The sequence below is a fragment of the Solea senegalensis genome, linkage group LG1 (genome assembly GCF_019176455.1).
Source record: "Solea senegalensis isolate Sse05_10M linkage group LG1, IFAPA_SoseM_1, whole genome shotgun sequence".
Taxonomy (NCBI): Eukaryota; Metazoa; Chordata; class Actinopteri; order Pleuronectiformes; family Soleidae; genus Solea; species Solea senegalensis.
Window position 1 is genome coordinate 15941934 of NC_058021.1, and position 17700 is coordinate 15959633.

Consider the following 17700-nt stretch of genomic DNA (forward strand, 5'->3'; position numbering starts at 1 on the left):
TTAAAAACATCTGGTGTTTCCTGTCACTTTAGGCATGCTGAGAATCTCTTTCCATGGCTCCTTTGTTTGACTTTGAGACAAATGCAAATGACATAAACACACGAGGACAGCAAAAAAAAAAAAGAGATTGATTTATCACACAGTTCATTCATTTATTAAAATGTTCTGTTGATTCATTTGATATCAAAATGCCTAAATCATCTTCTCATCCTTTTAACAAATTCAGTTGACTAATTGATAGATGTTGTCTGGCCCTGGTGTGAGTCATCATGCGGTGATTTTGCTGAGGTACATAGTGGGTAATCTCAAATCCATCACATCTCAACTCCTGTGAGAGGACGTGCCTCTGAGCCTCCCACAGTAAGATCAGCAGGCCGAGATGAGGGAATTCAGGCAGCTCCATGAATCTTTAATTAGTCCCCTCTATACTTGGGGCCCCAGAGCATCTCCAGTTTCTGACATTTAGCTGAAATCTGCCCTTTGTGCATGGGTATGTGAAAGAGCCAAGGTCATCTGACTGACCACACTGATAACAAAATCTGCCGTTTCATAAACACATTAATTTTTTAATCTGGGAGTCAAAACCACTGCACCATTGCCACATTAAATCTGTAGCGTTTTTTTGTTTTTTTGTCTTACAGCAGATGTTAGGTTTGGAGTCGTCTCAAAAGCCAAACATCATCTATCAATTTGTAACCATTGTCTCATACCAAATAATAGTTTTGCCACTATTGGCTGTACTAAGTAATTAATATAAATCATTTGCCTCACTTTCACTGCTGCCAGTTTTTCAAAGAAAGTGTGCAGCATGACAACCTCATCTTGGTGCTGGGCTTTCATCGTTCAAATCAATGGCCCATTTCATCGAAATACAATCCTTCCCCTGTCTCTGCAGCAAGACGATTAAGTTCCATTCAAATTCTGCTGACATAATTTTATCTCTTTGCTAAAGGCCTGAAAGATTGAGAAGGAAACAATGTGGGTTGAACAAAAACGAGTGCAAAGAGTTAACAAATATGACACTTTCATTATACATATGACAGTACTATTTGTTTTTGTGTCACTACAACATTTGTTGCCTCTTGAGACGATCGTTCCTCTAAAATAATATGGTATTGTATGATCTTAAACAGCATATGTTTGCTTCATAATGCATGATGTCAAGAAAGACTTGCTGAACCATATGGCGTCTCAGTAGTCTCCACATTTTATAGGGACGTTTTTTTCTCCCTTGAGAAAAAAAAGACTAAAAGTTGTTACAAAATAAAGAATTGGACACAGTGCAAGTACTGACAACACAATGAAAGGAGATATGTTGCTACTTTAAGCACCGGCTCTTGTAAACAAAGATAACGCACAGCTGTATTAGTATGCCTCAGAAACCTTTTCTTCACACACATATCCCGTACCTGTTGTTCCGCCCCCGAGCTACTTAATCTTTCCACAAACATGGTATTAATTATTTAAAAAATGTAGGATTACAAGACCATTACTAAAGAGACAATTAAGCAATGACAGCAAAATTGTGATGTCTCTTCCCTAATGATAACTGATGTGGATGTGCTAATCTCACCATGACTATGCTCACTTTATAAAGAGCCCCTCTTCTTACAGCTGTTTTCTGCTGTCATGTCATTCATTAAATCCACACGAACCAATTAATTTCAACGGCGACAGAATGACGCATTCAGAATTCAGGATAATAACCTTTGAAAGGCTGTTAAGTCGTATGTATATATCTAATTCTCACTTTAAAGTCATGGTAAATGGTATTCTTTTATTTAATACTCCTTGGATTTTGATTTATTTAGTTTAAACATTTACATATTCCTATACATATTGAGATTTAATTTCTCATATATATTATAATTAGACTAGGGATCAGTGATTTGGCTGATAATTCTAATGTACACAGATTTGACCTGAGGCTACAGAACCACGGAAGGAGTCGTACTCACTGTGGTAAAGTTCTCTGGACCACAGTCCTTGCCTCTGTATTTGCAGTCGAGCAGCATTTCCTCAATGTTATGACTAGTTCTCTGCACAAACTCCAGCATGTTGAAGGTCTTGCTGGGGAAAAATTTGCTGTTGTCTGTGGGCTGCCCTAAAGCAGCCATGAAGTCATCAAAGTCACCCTGCTCCACACCCAGAACCCCAGCCATCCAGAAGATGTCGTTCCTGCGAATCTGGGACTTTCGAAAGCGGTTGTAGTTGCAGATGGTGATGGCGGGGAAATACATGACAGGACTGTCCATTTCATCCAGGAGGGTGACATGGGGGTATTGGTAATACTCAATAATACGGTCCGCTACTTGGAGGAGGAAGATGGAAAGGGAGGAGCAGAATGCGACAGCCCAAAGTAACCGTCGAAAAGTCACTCCACCCGGCAGAAAGATGTGGCTCAGGCCATGCAGCGTAGAGTTAGCCCCAAACACTGTGATGTCTGATGGTGGACGTGGTTCGTCCTCCTCAGGGGCTCCCATTTTATCCAAAGAGTTTCCAAGTTAGGCTCTGCGATTGTTGGACGTCGTGTCTCGCTGCAGTGGTTACTTGCTGAATTCCCCCAGAGTAAATGAACAAGGGAGGCTGGACAAGTTGGGGTCGAGTTTTCCTCTTTGCGCCAGAGGGAGGGGAATGGGTTGAATATCAAGAGCTTGGAAGTAGTAATGGACTGTTGCGTCAACCAATCATCACCGAGATCTTAGAGGGCACATTGAATTCAAGAGATCCGGTTACATTTGGGGAAGTAAGATCAGATCCCACAGTGGGTTGCTTGGGTCCAGACAGTGACACATCAGAGATGCAATGATGAAAACTGAAGCATATTCAATTCAGTGACCCCTAACACACCCAGATTTTAACCTCAATCTGATGGACCTCTGATGCAAAAGTATTCAATGTAATAGGTGAATAAAAATAAAAACCAATTGGAGGCACACCAAATGAGTGGTCCTGCACTGAAAAGATCTGGTCTTATTTTCTAAAAAGTCTACGATTAGCAGATAAAATGTCAGCAATCCCTTATAGTTGCATCAGCACACGCACACATAGTGAGAATTACTATATACAACCATGATAATCTATTGTTAATTATGAATAAGCTACAAAGGGGGAAGGGTTTACAGCTTCCCTTAATGAAACCTTAATTGATAATGTGATGAAGAGCCAGAGTATTAGTCATTTATGATTCCCATTAAGCTTTTTGCAACTGGCCACAGGATTTAAATTGTGCATGAAAGGTGAGTTACGGACTAGATCTCTAGTTTTTGGCCATCACCAACCCTCCTGGGCGTGTGGATTTTCCTATTACATACAGTCATACAGTGACATTAGCCACTCAAAGCAGAGTCAAAGCAAGTGCTCTACTAATAACTTTAACTGAATTAAAATGATCAAAAACAGTGGATTCAACAAAGCTGATCCTTTCATTTTGGAACACCCATCATCCATCTTGGTGCAGCCTCGTGTTTTGTAACAGCATCAATTTTTAATGCGCTCCCCTGCATACATTGAACTCATAGACAGAGGTGTATATGTGCAGGATCAGGCGTGAGGTTATTTTAGTCCACCGTGAGGAGAATCTGTCTTGACTGATACTGAATCTACTCAAAGCAGCATTCGTTTAAAATTAAATTAATAGTTGAATTGATGCCTGGAGATCTCAGCACAGCTCTAATCACCTGACAGTGCTTCCAGTATGAGTGGTGAACCCAACCTTTCCTGTTTGCGTCAGCTTTCTTTACCAACACACCAATCTGTCTCCAACATTTACATTTCCTCCCCCTTGATTTGTCCCCCGTCGTGCTAAATTTTCCCATGTCCTCCTCCTCTCTAAATCAGCCTTGTGCTGTCCCTCCTCTGCTTCTTTCACTTACTGCTTGCCAGATAAGTGGCAGATATCTATGACCAACTTCCTTGAAGCATTTGTGAAATTTCATCTTTAAGCCATTTAGAGTCTACATCCGTTTCCCTCACACAGTCCAAAAAACATGCCGAGGTTAAGTAACACTCTCAATTGGCCGCAAGTGTGAGAGTGAGAGTGAGAGTGAACGGTTGTTTGTCTCTCTGTGGCCCTGCGACGGACTGGCATCCTGTCCAAGGTGTAGCCCGCCTTTCACCCTATGTCACCTGGGTTTGGCGTACAGGATAGAGCGGTAGACGCACCACATTACGTCCCAAAAGGTGACGAAATCGTTGGTGTAAATCTATGTAATGATGTGTAAACTTGGTTGAAGCACAACAAAATGCAAACACAACAATGTGTTAGCAAACTGTTGTCTTTTAAGACACTCAGCAACATTAGTGTTCATTTGGAGACATGTTTCCTACAAGCTGGTGAACGTTAGTACAATATCGATTGCCCTGTTAGTTCTAGCTGTGGACATCGCAACTCTTTAAAGAAACACTTGGCTCTTTAGCTGCTAAATGCTCCGTTATATTCACCAGCAATTTGCTATTTTTTGATGTTCGGTTCAGTGGTGGACAGGCAAAGTACAGGGTTTTTAATCAGAGCTCTTTGACTGAAAACAGCTGCCTGCTGCTGCCGGAAGCAACACTGTGAGACGTGTGAGAAGGAAACAAAGAAGTGTGTTAAGTGTAATATAACCAAAACAATGTGATTGTAGACAATTTGCAGACCTATGGTGCACTACAAAGTAATAACTTTCATCTTTTCATTTTAAATAAAAGAACTGTCACTACATGAAGAGCGCTATCTTACACTTACTACATAATTATATCACTGGTGTTGTTGTTTTTCAATGGACTTTAAATACATTACTAAGGCCACTGCTACACCAGAGCAAAGAAAAATGTTGTGATGTTGTGTGTTTCATAAGAATCTCAAGAAACGTATACAGTACATTGACGGTTTAACAAGGAAATAATGAAAATGCTCAAAATCCCCCAATCCCACATTTTAATAAATCTATTCTTGAGACTGAAACGAAAACATGTTTTTTGCCCATTGGCTGATTTCCTACTGCAACCTCTTACCTGTTATTAAACCATCTTTGTTATTCAAGATAGACTGGCATGGAGAGGTAGAATCATAAATCATACACTATAGACTACAATAACATGTCCACAGACCTAAATGCTGAGCATTCAAAAAGAAATAGCGTCTAACTGCGGTTAAATTGTTTTCTTTGCATTTAACTATAAAAATATTGTTTGTTGTTTGTTTTGTTTGAGAAATGTTATATAAAATAAAGACACAATAAGTGCAAATATCAAATGACAGCAACTGAATTCACAAGAAGATTTTCATGCACGGTTTGTTTCGATTACCTTGCTTTGATTACTTCACTTTCAGTAAAAAAATCTGCCACCTCACACCCAGAGCAAATGGAAACGTGGGCAGAGCATATTCCTTTAATTAACAGGTGCACCATGCACAAAGTGCAAGTCGCCAATCAATCACTACAGTGTGGATTTTATCCAGCTGCTTCAAGTTAGGCAACGCTGCCTTAAGAAATCAGCTGCTCTGTACGTTAAGGCTTCACAGTGGCTTTCTGTAGTCTTTCCTCTACAGTGGGAGGAAGCATCGGCTGCATTCACATGTCAGGATTACTGATATCTTCAGGGACTAAATGTTCTTTCACATCAGCCACTTTGTATCCCAACTGCCAGAGTTGGCCTAGTGGATGTGACGGAGGAGAGAACAAGAATATAATTTCCCTCCAGCTGAAAGGTCATTTAAAATCCAACTGTGAAGGGAAAAGGTTTCAATCTGAAAAGAGCAGTGTCCATATGCAAAAGACACTTCAAGTCACAAGCATTTAATGCACAACTTTCCTGCACTCACACTCTCCTTTAATGTATTTCCAAAATCAAAACAGAGAGGAGGAGCCAAGTTTTAAAGTGCTGAGCTGACATTATTAGTTTAGTGACACATTACATCAATAAGCTTCAGTGAGATATGATGAACAAATATGCAAATCGAACAGATAGAAATGGATGTTTTAAACCCCCACACCACAAAGTCCTGACTGTTAAGCTTCAAGGTTCATTTAAGTGTCAATTTCTTCAGCCAAGCAAAGGTCAATCACACTTTCAGTCGCTGTAACAATTAACATTCAATTTTGATCTGGAATCTGAAAACGAAGAGCTTTTACTCAAATTAAACTGACCAAACTCCATCTGCTGACAAAGACCCCACCAGAGTTATTATTCATCTACTGCTTAATTATTACAATTGATGTTATTATCATGAAAACGTGATCATTTCAATTTCCTTAATTTGCTACATTGAAACTATAATTGCAAATGACTTCCAAAATCACTCCCCAGCAGAGTAATAAAATACCCGGTGACCTAAAGAAAGTATCTCCGTCTACCGGGAATCCATCTTTGACTCACAACATACAGAACAGACTCATGTTAGTTTGGCAAGTTAGATTTTGCATTCCCCATTCATTCAAAAGAAGAAAAAGACAATCGAAGGACATCCTTAATATCTGCAGTTCTCCAACCTTTGCTTGACTTAGTTAAAATATCAATTATTACAGCCAGATACTTAATTGCATGTGGAATGCAGCTGTTTCTCCTTTCAAAAAAAAAGAAATGGGCAATGACTAATGAGGAAATTCAATACTTCACTATTGACCCTTAAGAGAGTCCTGGATAGATTGCAAATCATACAGGGAGGATATCAGGTTCTGTTTGCACAGCACTGGTTCCATACTGTGGATTTGCATGAGCATGTTCAATGACTTCTTGATTTTTTGTTCCTTTTGGTCATGAAAGAATTCTTAATACCTTATTCCATGCAGACCGTTATTCATCAGACACAAGCAGAGGACTTCATGTAGCTGCCACAGTAATCACAATGAATATGAAAGGCAGGGAAAATTCTCTGTGGATACTTCAAAGGCTCTTTCAAGAATTCATTTTGTCTATAAGGCAGCAATTAACTGTGAGTACAGTTAAGGGAAATAAAAGGTGACTCCCCCCCGCCTTTTCCCTTTTAAAGAACAGTATGGAAACCGTACTCTTGAGAAGAAAAGAATGACATTGACATAACATTGGTTTCCTTGCAGACTGCAGATACCTCTACTCTTCAAAGCTGAAACCTTTCAGAAATACACGCAGTGGATAGGTTTATCGTAGAGACGGGGAAACAATGCTGATACACATTTTCCAAAGGAACCAATATCACAGTTATTATCTTTTCCAAAAGTCAAAATGCACTAATTGATTATGTCATTTGGAGACAAAGCTTTAGTCAAAGGAATGACCAATAACTTCAATATGGCATTAAAATTAACACCCATACATTTTTCTGAGGAACCACTTTCAGTGTGTATAAATTAGTGACATCTAATGGTGAAACTGCAGAGTGCATCAAGAACCCCTTTGCTCAGTCTCAAGTGTGTCAAAGGGAACAATGGAGGCCTGAACCAGTCAACAAGCTTTAAAAACTCTCCATTCTTCCAATCTACGTACTCTCCCTGCTGTTTCCTCCTTCTCCATTGTTGCTTCGTGTATCGGGCTTACAGTATGTGATGGAGTCGTTTTCCTTTGAATGTTAACATTCTGCTTCAACACAAGAAATGTACTTCTGTTCAGGCTGAGATGTTCAGAGAAAGTTCATATTATAAACAAACCACTTTAATTTTCAAGTGATTATACACTTACAAAAATACATAATGGCAGTTCATTCAATTACTGCCAGTAAAGCCCTATATGTTACACACAGGACCTATAATGATTAGATCTTTGAAGCTGAAAATCTAACTTAAAATGTTACAGTTACTGAAGCCTTTGATAATCTTTGACCTGTGCTAATGAACAATTTCCTCTCCCGTCACTCAGACATTAAAGGCTCCTCTCTGCCGTGTGTGTGTGCTGACCGAGTTTAATTTGTGCTACATGATCTTGTTGGCGCTTTTAACTCCCAAAATCAATGCTGTTTACATGTGGTGGCACTGGTAGCGCAAAGCTGCACTCCAGAGAGATGCCGTGCCAATCCAAGTGTTGCATTTCTTGTCCTGAAGGACTGTGTCAACTAAAAAGATCCATGCAGAATAAATAAAGGCTTCCATGCTTCACTTACCACGTCAGGTCTCATTTTATGATAATGACCCTCTGTCCTACATTATCACTGCACCATGATGATGCCGTATACAGCAAAAAGGTCTCACTGAAGGTAAGCCCCCTATTACACTTAACAATAATGACATCTTTCATCTATCATGGCATCACACTACACAACAGAAAAGATGTGCCTTTAACTTTGCATCGGACTTTGACCAAACAAATGCATTCACACGCGGATGTGTGAGACTCTGCTGGTTTGTAACGGTCATTGTTTTGCATTTTTGATGGTTAGAAATTGTGATAAAATATTGTTATCCCTCCCTCCCTTAATCACTCTCTGCAGCATTCATTATTATAATTATTTAGATTTTTTTTTTTTATCCTTGACATTTAGAAATTATAGAATTGCATTCTCCTGAAATGTGTTTTTCAAATAAAGATCAAGAGATTATTATATTTTCCCCCAACATCTTTTAGCTGCACCTAGCAGTAATTATCAGCAGATAGGATTTCCTAAGTTGTCATGGAGATAATTCAGCTTTCATCACAAGTTACACAGATTTCTGCAAGCAGGTGTACAAATCCAGAAATGCCAGTTTTATTTTTTTTCTACATGAAAGGGAGCCGTGCCTAGCTCATTAAACACGATTAAGGATTTTGTTTTGATCTTGAGTGGTACATAATTCATTATATTATTTACCATTAATAGATAGAGTCAAGTAGAGGTATAGTTCTGTGGTCAAATATTGTAAAGGAATGCTCATATTATCGACTATGCTTAAGTATTAGGATAGCATTAGGGCTAACTGGATTAATAATGACAGTTAAAAGGAGACACTAGACTTTGTACGTTCTTGCCATTAAAGGAAACAATCCCTCCCCTCATTTATGTCTGGGTGTGAACTATGCGAGGAGAGGAGAGGAGAGGAGAGGAGAGGAGAGGAGAGGAGAGAAGAGAAGAGAAGCTCACCACCAACTAACTCTCACAGCCAGCTGCTATAAATTGTTTTCAAACAATTAATATGCTACTGGAGGGAGACTGATTGTGACGATAGCTGTCAGAAAGATGTCAGCAAGAAACAGGAAGAAGACGGAGTAACTGCAAGGAGTGTGAGAGCGAGCCTGGTCGTGCAGTCTGCTGCTGCTGATGTCCTTTCCCTTAGGAAAACTGGCAGACACCTGGGCTGGCTGGATCCTCAGCTATTGTTTAGGTGGGTTTAGAATAATGTGAACACATTTCCCTCAGTTCAATAAAGACAGGATGACACATTTGTTTTGGCCAAAAATAGGGAAAGACTTAATATCTGTTCTGATACGCACTATAAAGATAAATGGTTTACTGAGAAACCTCAGTGCTTTGATAGATCTCCGCTGTCAAACCATGATGAGGCAATAACTAAATTACCTTTTTATTACATAAAACACACACCATCCCTATTGATGTGTTTATCGCTAGTATAAAGGAGAATTTCAAAATTACGCTTAGAAAAGTGCATCAGCATCATAATCGGAATTTAATTAATTGCAAAATGTGCTGTTATCAGTCACACTTCTCATCTTAGTACTGAAGCATGTAAAAATGTTTTTTACAAAACAGGTGGAAGCAAAGATTCTTAAACAATACTGCAAGATAGCTTGTGGTTATTAGCTGGAAACAAGGTTGGGTAGAGATGTAAAGAGTGTCCTACCCATGAACCAACGCAGGCCAGCATACAAAGGTACAAAGGTGTTCCATTACAAAAAGCACACAATCAGAAGTACAATTCACACAAAAGGATGCATATTTAAATGGTTATTATTGTTATAGATTCCTCCCTGTGAACTTGGCCTTTATGCACTTATATGCGTTAACAGAAAAACAGAAAAAGGCCCAAGTAAAGAACCATTAAGGCCATTAACGGTATAAAGAAGAAAATAACATCTTGTTTGTACTCGTATCATTATGGCATCACTCTTACTCACAGCTGGTGTAAAGAGCACTGTGAGGCCCAAGTAACAATCATTACTCAAAGCAGTCCAGTGGTTCTCTGTGCTCAAACATCTTCATCTTCTGTGCCCTCTCTTCCCCATTTAACATATTTGTGACACAATAGTTCCTCTCAAGGGCACAGTGTCAAACATGTCTTCTCATGCTATCTGAATGACTTCTCTCACTGCATTACCCACTGCAATGGCATTACGATGACTCCTGTATTGTAGACTGGGTAAGTTTGGATGTGGAGGCACAGCATGTATTCTACTTTGACCACGAATGTCATTACACCATCATCCAAAGGCAAACGCTAAATCCACCATAGGAAATGATTGCGTACATTTAGTTCTAACACCTTACATAATTATCAATTGCAATGATTCATGTTGACAGTGTTTTGATGACATGGCCTGAATTGATTATGTCCACTGGGTTCTTATAACACAGGCTTGTTTGTGTTGGATGCTGAGTTTAGGGTGTGGACACAAGATGCTATAGAATCAGTGTCCTCTCTCCATAGTGGGGTAAAACTAAATGAAAATGAAGGCAAAAACTAATCCTGTCTTATGTTTCAACCCAAACCAAGTGCTTCAGTTAACTATCTAACCATAAAATTGAAAGCCATATTTTAGCTGCCATGAGTGAATGTTGTATAGAAGGGAAAACAAATAATATAAATGCTTTTCCAGTACATTGAGCAGGAATTCCATTTTCAAATGATGTTGCAGTATAAACTGCTGCAAATTACTAGTAAATTACAGGAGACCTTTCTATGAGTCCAGAGAACTGACACCGTCGGCCCCATTCTTTACCCGACTGTGGTTACTGCAGTTATATAAAACACCAAACGGCATAAAAGCAATACTAACATACACAATATTGCCAATACAAAGAGCAATAAACTTGAGTTTAGCTGCTGCTTCACACACCTTAAACAAACCAGAACCTTTAAATATAAATTCAATTCAGCAAGTCTGTGTGTGTAGTGATGGAGACATTTACTACAGCAGGAGCTACCGCCTAAATCAATCGTATCTTGGACTGCTGACATCACTGCATTAGTATCCCAGCTGTGCAAGATACTGACACGGAACTTTAAAGACAGCAGAGTTCAAGACAAAGTTCAGAGAGGAGTATGGTATGACCCATGAACACTGAGATGTAATAACCACCGAGTGCTCATATTTCAAACCATCGACATGTTGACAGGTGTCGCTGATGTTGTGATCCCATCACAGGAAGGTCTTTGGTTTCTGTCTCTTCATTTATTTTCTTTGCAGCACTTTTATTACCTGTATTAAATGTGTGACTATGTATTTCTGCAATGAAACTATACAGTGTAACATTTTTATTTGCGTTATTTCTTCCCAGTATTTTATACTGGGAAGTATTTCTTTTTATTTATTCCCATATATTTTATGTAACCCTTCTCCTTTATCTCCTTCCCGTGTTCTTTTCATGTGACGTGCCACACAAATGAACGCTCCGTGCCCGCTTGTCCATGCAGTACACACACTCCTGATGCTCCTAATTTACATATTTGAGATTATCTTCCTGTTTGGTTTAATAAACCTTTGAAACTTTGTGTGCAGTGGTCTGGTCTGAGCAAACAGACGGGGGCATGGTGTGTGAACAATACACTTGAACCAATTACCTCCTTTCTGTATAACTCACAGGCAACTTTAACCTGAAACTAAATAAATGAGCACATACTCTGACTGGGCTCTGGAGTCAATGGCATTAAAGTCTGTATTTTTACTGATTGCTCAAATCTTTCCTTGCAATCGTTTGTGTGGCAGAGAGGTGTCACTGGGCTTCAGGCCTGCGTTAACTAATCAGGCCATCGTTTGCCTGTAATGGCTGTGTCCAGAGCATGAAAAATTCAATTAAATTGGGTAAGTAAACACTCCCATCCATGAAAATGACCCGCTGAGCCGTACATCTTAGTCCCACGGGATTAACTAACTCATACTTTCTGATGATTAACCAAGCAGGACAATAGCAAGGACACCACAGCTTATACATATGAAACATAACATACACTACTCCAATTTAAATGTAATCAATAGGCCTGCAACCTGTGATGTACCATATATGTTACAAATGATCCTCAACAGAGGCAATTGTTCTTGAGAAACAAGCATCAGTCACTGACCTCGCCTTCTGCTCTGTGGCTTTGTTATTATACTGCTTCTTGTTTATAGCCTTCTCTGGCTTCCGTCTCTCTGGGCAATGTGTGAAGAACCTGACTGTCAAATAATGTCAACTGTTATAAGACCAGTTTTTAAGTTCAGCTTTGTCTCGTTGTCTTTCCATTTTGACAGTTGCTACAGGGCCCTACAACTGTCTTCATTTGAGGGAATTGGAGGCTTACATACAGTAGCAGTTTTTTTTTTAGTTGTTTTTTTTTAAATCTGGGCCTTTCACCAGAAGCTTCCATTATCCTTTCAGCTGTCGCCTAACAAGCTCTCCTGTGTGCCTCAAAGCTATCTGCTACGCATCCGCACCACTGTTCATACACCCGAGCGATTGCTATACAGTCCCCGCAAAACTGTTTTCACCGCCCCCAGTAAGTATTATATTCAATACCACATCCCTGTATGCCTCTAAAACTCAGACAGTTTGAAGATTTAAATTCCTGTGTATGTCAGCTCAAGAATCTCAGTGTGTGTGTGTGTTTTACTATGATGCTAAATGCAAGTTGATATATATGACAAGACAGACGCTGATTGTGCTCTCAAGGTTCGATTTTTCACCCCCTCAATTAAATGAGCAACAGTATTTTGGTCATGGCTGCAAACGGAAAAAACATAATTTCAGTGCACGGACACAATGTGTTCCAAAAACTCTCTGTATGCCTTGATTCAGTTAACAGAGGCTGGCACCAGGTGGCAATGTTTATTTAGTCAGAGATTCAGCGTTGTGGAAAACAAATGCTGTATCTGCAAGAGCGACAGTGGATGGAACGATTTTTCACACTAACTTGTCAGTGACCAATTTATTAGACACGTGCAGTGTAACTCAACATAAAAGAAGATATTCAGTATTGGTCGACACTGTCAGAGAGGAATTATTCCTCCTAATTCGAGTGCATCTGTATTACTGAAGTTGAAGATTACAGCAGCAGCAAACTTAACTGTACTGAAAGATTAAATGTGTGTGGGGGTGTATTAGAAACAGTTTTAATTTAATAAACACTAGTAAAACAACATCCAGAAAGGTCTAAATAAACAACTGGCTATTTTAGAATTATTAAATGATGAGTGTGTGAGAGAGCTGTGTGGTACTGGACTGGTTTATTCTTAATATAATTTCAGTCCAGTGTAGAGTAGAAACAGGCTCACACCAGTAACTCAGCTCCACACACACACGTTTGTACAGCTAATCGTATCGACCTCCATTGATTTGGACAGTCTAAACAAATCCTTCTCTCTGACTGTAACCATGACCAGTTAATGCCCAAAAGTTCATCAGAAAAGAGGTTCTGCATCATTAGACCAGGTGTTGGTCTCCATGAGGACTGCTGGTCCTGACAAGGTCAGTGTTTATGCGAGAAAAGGTGTGTGCTCCAGATTAGACTGAGTGAAGTCTACGTTCTAGTAAATTTGATTTTATTTATTTTTATTTCACACGCACGTCACATTCATACACTTTCATTTTAAAATGACTCAAGCCACAACATCTAAACAATAAGACAATTCACAATTGCACCCCTAAACATAAATGATCATCTAAGACAGCACACAGATTTAATATAAAACATTAAATGTTGGTGTTATGACTTAAGAGTGCAAAAACCCACAACAGGATAAGTGCTTAGAAGTAGCAGATAGACTTGGGTTTGCCGAAGAGGGCACATGCCTTCTTAACACCTGAGGATTTAACTCTAATTTAAGTTCACTAATGTGAGAGATTACAGCAGGTATGTGAGTCTGTGAGAGGCACTGTACATGACAGCACAGAGGGACTTGGCTTTCCACCTATTACTCTCAAGCCTCCATGACCAATAGGGGGAAGGTGCACAAGTCTGTTCACCCATGATAAATGCTCTTCAAGTAAATCTGCGGGTGACAGAAAAGCTGGTGCGATGCACTGCAATTTGTCTCCATGAACAGTCTATAATTCAAGAACAATAATTTTCTCAGACACCGTCATCACATCTTTAGAACTAGGGGAAAAGGAGGAACAAGGTCCAGATTAGATGTGTTAGCTACATTCATTCAAATTAATTTAATGGTGTCATCAGACGATGATGGTTGAGACAATTATTCACATAATGACGAGTAGCATTACAGTACATACAGACTCATGTCCACATCAAAGAGATAATCAAATGTCAAATTGCATAGAAAGCTGTTAATATTAGTGATTGATTGGTCTTTAGATCTCTTTGTTGCCTTGCAGCAGTTGTGCATCTTGTGTGTGACTGCACGTCACCAGCAAACATTGGATTAGGTCAATATCAATACAGACTGGTGCAATGATATTGCATGTTCTGATGGATGGGAGGAGATGGCTTTGGTTTCAGGGCAACGGCCTTTTAATTTGTGAAGGATCATTAGCTGGGGAAGGCTCCTGCATGTAGCTCTGGGGGGTGGGGAATTAAATAGATGCAGCACAAAGAGACACCTCTTCATCCATCTAGATGCTGCCGTGTATTTCACAGCTGGCAAAAGTGGATATTATTCATGCATTACAGTGCAACATGAACCGCAACGTGAACACTCCACGTGGTGGGCCCTGGCATGAAAACCACCTATCTGTGTGAATTATGTGGCTTTTGAAATACACAGGAATACCAAGTGAGCTCGAGTCAAGCACTATATATCCTGGACTTGTCATCCAATCCTCCTCCCACACACACAGCTATGTGTGTGGGCATGTACAGCCAGGAACAGGGTCTCACTTACTGCTGCAGTCACTATGTAAAGTACATTCATATATGCAAACAGTGTACACAACTGATTCCGATTATCCCACAGGGTAAAAATAGATGTTTGCAACTTACTTAATTTCCATGTATGAAGGCACAAACCGCATAGATCGATTATACAAAGATTCAATTTCCAAGTAATAGAGTATCACAATTAACCTAATATGCCAGTTTAGACATGATAAAATACAGGCTTTACTTTTTTTGAGGTTAGTAGAGGATGAATCAGATTTTACTTATGCCTCCATGTTTATTGATGAATACATACTCTGCAGCAGTGGATGCACTTTTTTATTCTGAAGCCCACTCGTATCATGCTTTTCATTTCTCCCTAAATCAATAGAAGGGAAACAATACAATCAAGTGCCTTGGGCAAACCACTCATTCTACTGAACACGTGTATAAATTCCGATTGCCCCAGAAGATGGAGTATAATCACAGCAGACACTGAAAACTAATAAATAGAAAGGCAGAAAATATTTCAAGCGATTAATTATTGCTTTTTTTTCTTTTTTTTTATTACTGCTATTCCACTGAAATGAAAAGATAACTGACACAACTTTTAACATTGTAAATTGTGAATATCACCAATACATACAATTATAAGTGCACTCCCCTGGCATTTAAAGGTTGAGGGTATACTCTCATTTTATTTGTATTTGGTTCCGATCAAACGCAAAAGGATAATGACTCCTTCCTCTTCCACGGCAAAGGCAGACCACAGCTAATTTGCATGAAGTGTTTCATATCATTAATTGTGAGGGAGGTATCCAGTCATGTCATGTTCTTTTTCAGTGGTTATAAAACCCTGCAGGCTATTTATAGTAACGCGTCAATGGGCATGTTGTGTGACATGAAACAGCAACGTGCACAGATTTACTACTAAGATGTAAATAGAAAACAGGATTGTATAAAATAAAGGTTCTAAAGTGAGAGAATACATAGATGAGAGGTCATGTTTGAGTGACCACATTTTACAGCGTAAGAATGGGCCATGTGATGAGAAGTAATTAAACTTTAGGGAGACATTTTAAATGAGAGACAACTTTAACATCCCTAGTATTTGTTTTTCTCTCCACTGATCGAAGTAGATTAATATAATCACAACATATGATGTATCTGTTGTGGGCGACAGACTTGGGCACTGAGGATTTAAGATTAGTCTGGTGATATGAAAATATGCACAGACAAACAAACGGAAAGGCTTTTGTGAATATAAACAATTAACAAATGATTCGGAATTTTTCAGTCTATGACCTATTAATTCTTACACCAAGGTCAATTAGATATTCAGGAACGAGGATGTTTCCCCTTTCCTGATAACACTTCCATCGCAAAGTGATTATGCAAAGTTCATGATTCATTAAATTGATACCACGGCTTCCATCATTCTTTGTCTTTGCTATAAACTGCCAGTTCTGTCTTCTCCATCTTTTTAACCTATCAAGTTTATGCCGTTATCTCTCTTTCCTCCAGGCATCTGTTTAATGAGAAATCTAACCTCATCATCATTAGTGTTATTTCTGTTAACAGTATTACATTCCCTCCCAAATATGGACAGAATGTGGATAGATTGCATCACTAGATAGTCATAATTGTGTTATTGTGCGACTGTAACACAAAGAATCGGCAACAAGTGAAATATCCAGCGCAAAGACTCACTGAACTTACATTACTGTGCAAAGGCATTAGGCCGCCATTAGATTTGTTGTTTTGGCAATGCTCTAATGACTTTACAGCATAATTATTTCTCAATCACTTTAATGGAACAATGTTCCAATAAAGTTAATGTTAATGGTAACACCTGTGTTTACTTCAAATATCAACTTTGAAAAAGGTCTATTACACCAGCAGGTTTATTCAAGACATGCTTAATCATTACACACAAGTTAAACTCACTGGCAGCTTGCTACTACTTAGATCCAACTTGCAGTCACATCATTCCAATCCAAATGCCAATGATGACAGAATTTGACGGACATTTCAAACGACTTTCACATGGCACTGTTTGTTGTCACAACTCCAAATTTTCAGCAAATCTTTTTTAATTTGGATAATAGTTCACTGGACAGATGCTGGGACATAGACGGAGCATCACTATCATGCCGGCAATACACAGGCCTCTACACCTGCAGCATCTTCCAGAAAACAAAGACAGTTACAGATTACAGTTGGGGAAGAAACGGCAAGTCCTTAAGTTGAGTGCAATAGGTTGGCTGGTTGCTGCAGAGTACTAATTTCTGCTTCCTTCACAGAGCCCTTTTTCCTTTTCCTTTTTTCTATTATTTGCCTCAACAGCAAAATACACATCTTACATCTTAATAAACTGTGATACCATTAAAAATTAAAAAGGCATAGGCTTATTTTTCCTCTCCTTTACAAATTATGACACAACCCAAATATCTGAAATATAAGAAAAAAACACTATTCAAAATTATACTACTTCAATATTTGAACTTACATTAAAGGGATATGAGCATTAATAGTTGTACACTTTAGTCTATGACCATGTCCTGGACAGTGTGTACTTTAATAATGAGTGTCATTTGCTTTCTGTCCCCTTCTTTGATTGTTGCCTCTCTTTATGATGTGACTGTGCATTCACAGGTTTGCGACCATATCCATATTGCATAAACCTCTTGCTTCATAAACAGTTGTGTGAAGTATCTCAAAACGATGCTTCACTTTACTTTACTCGGTCCCGCAGTCTATATCTATAGGGACTGCGATAATTCTCCTCAGATCGATGTTGTCT

The 17700-nt window shown here is 39.0% G+C and overlaps 1 protein-coding gene across 2 annotated transcripts in view; it reads right to left on the minus strand.

Annotated features, from left to right (window-relative positions):
- The window catches only part of LOC122766066 (acid-sensing ion channel 1C-like), a 64165-nt gene that overhangs the window by 12889 nt on the left and 33576 nt on the right, over positions 1–17700 (minus strand). The window contains exon 1 of one of the 2 annotated variants that reach the window (XM_044020702.1): positions 1959–2524. The exons of the other annotated variant lie outside the window; for it this stretch is intronic. Within the exon in view, the coding sequence (XP_043876637.1) occupies positions 1959–2483 (525 nt within the window). The 5' untranslated portion in view covers positions 2484–2524. Of the gene's footprint in view, positions 1–1958; positions 2525–17700 lie in introns of those variants that run through there. 2 annotated transcript variants of the gene reach the window in all.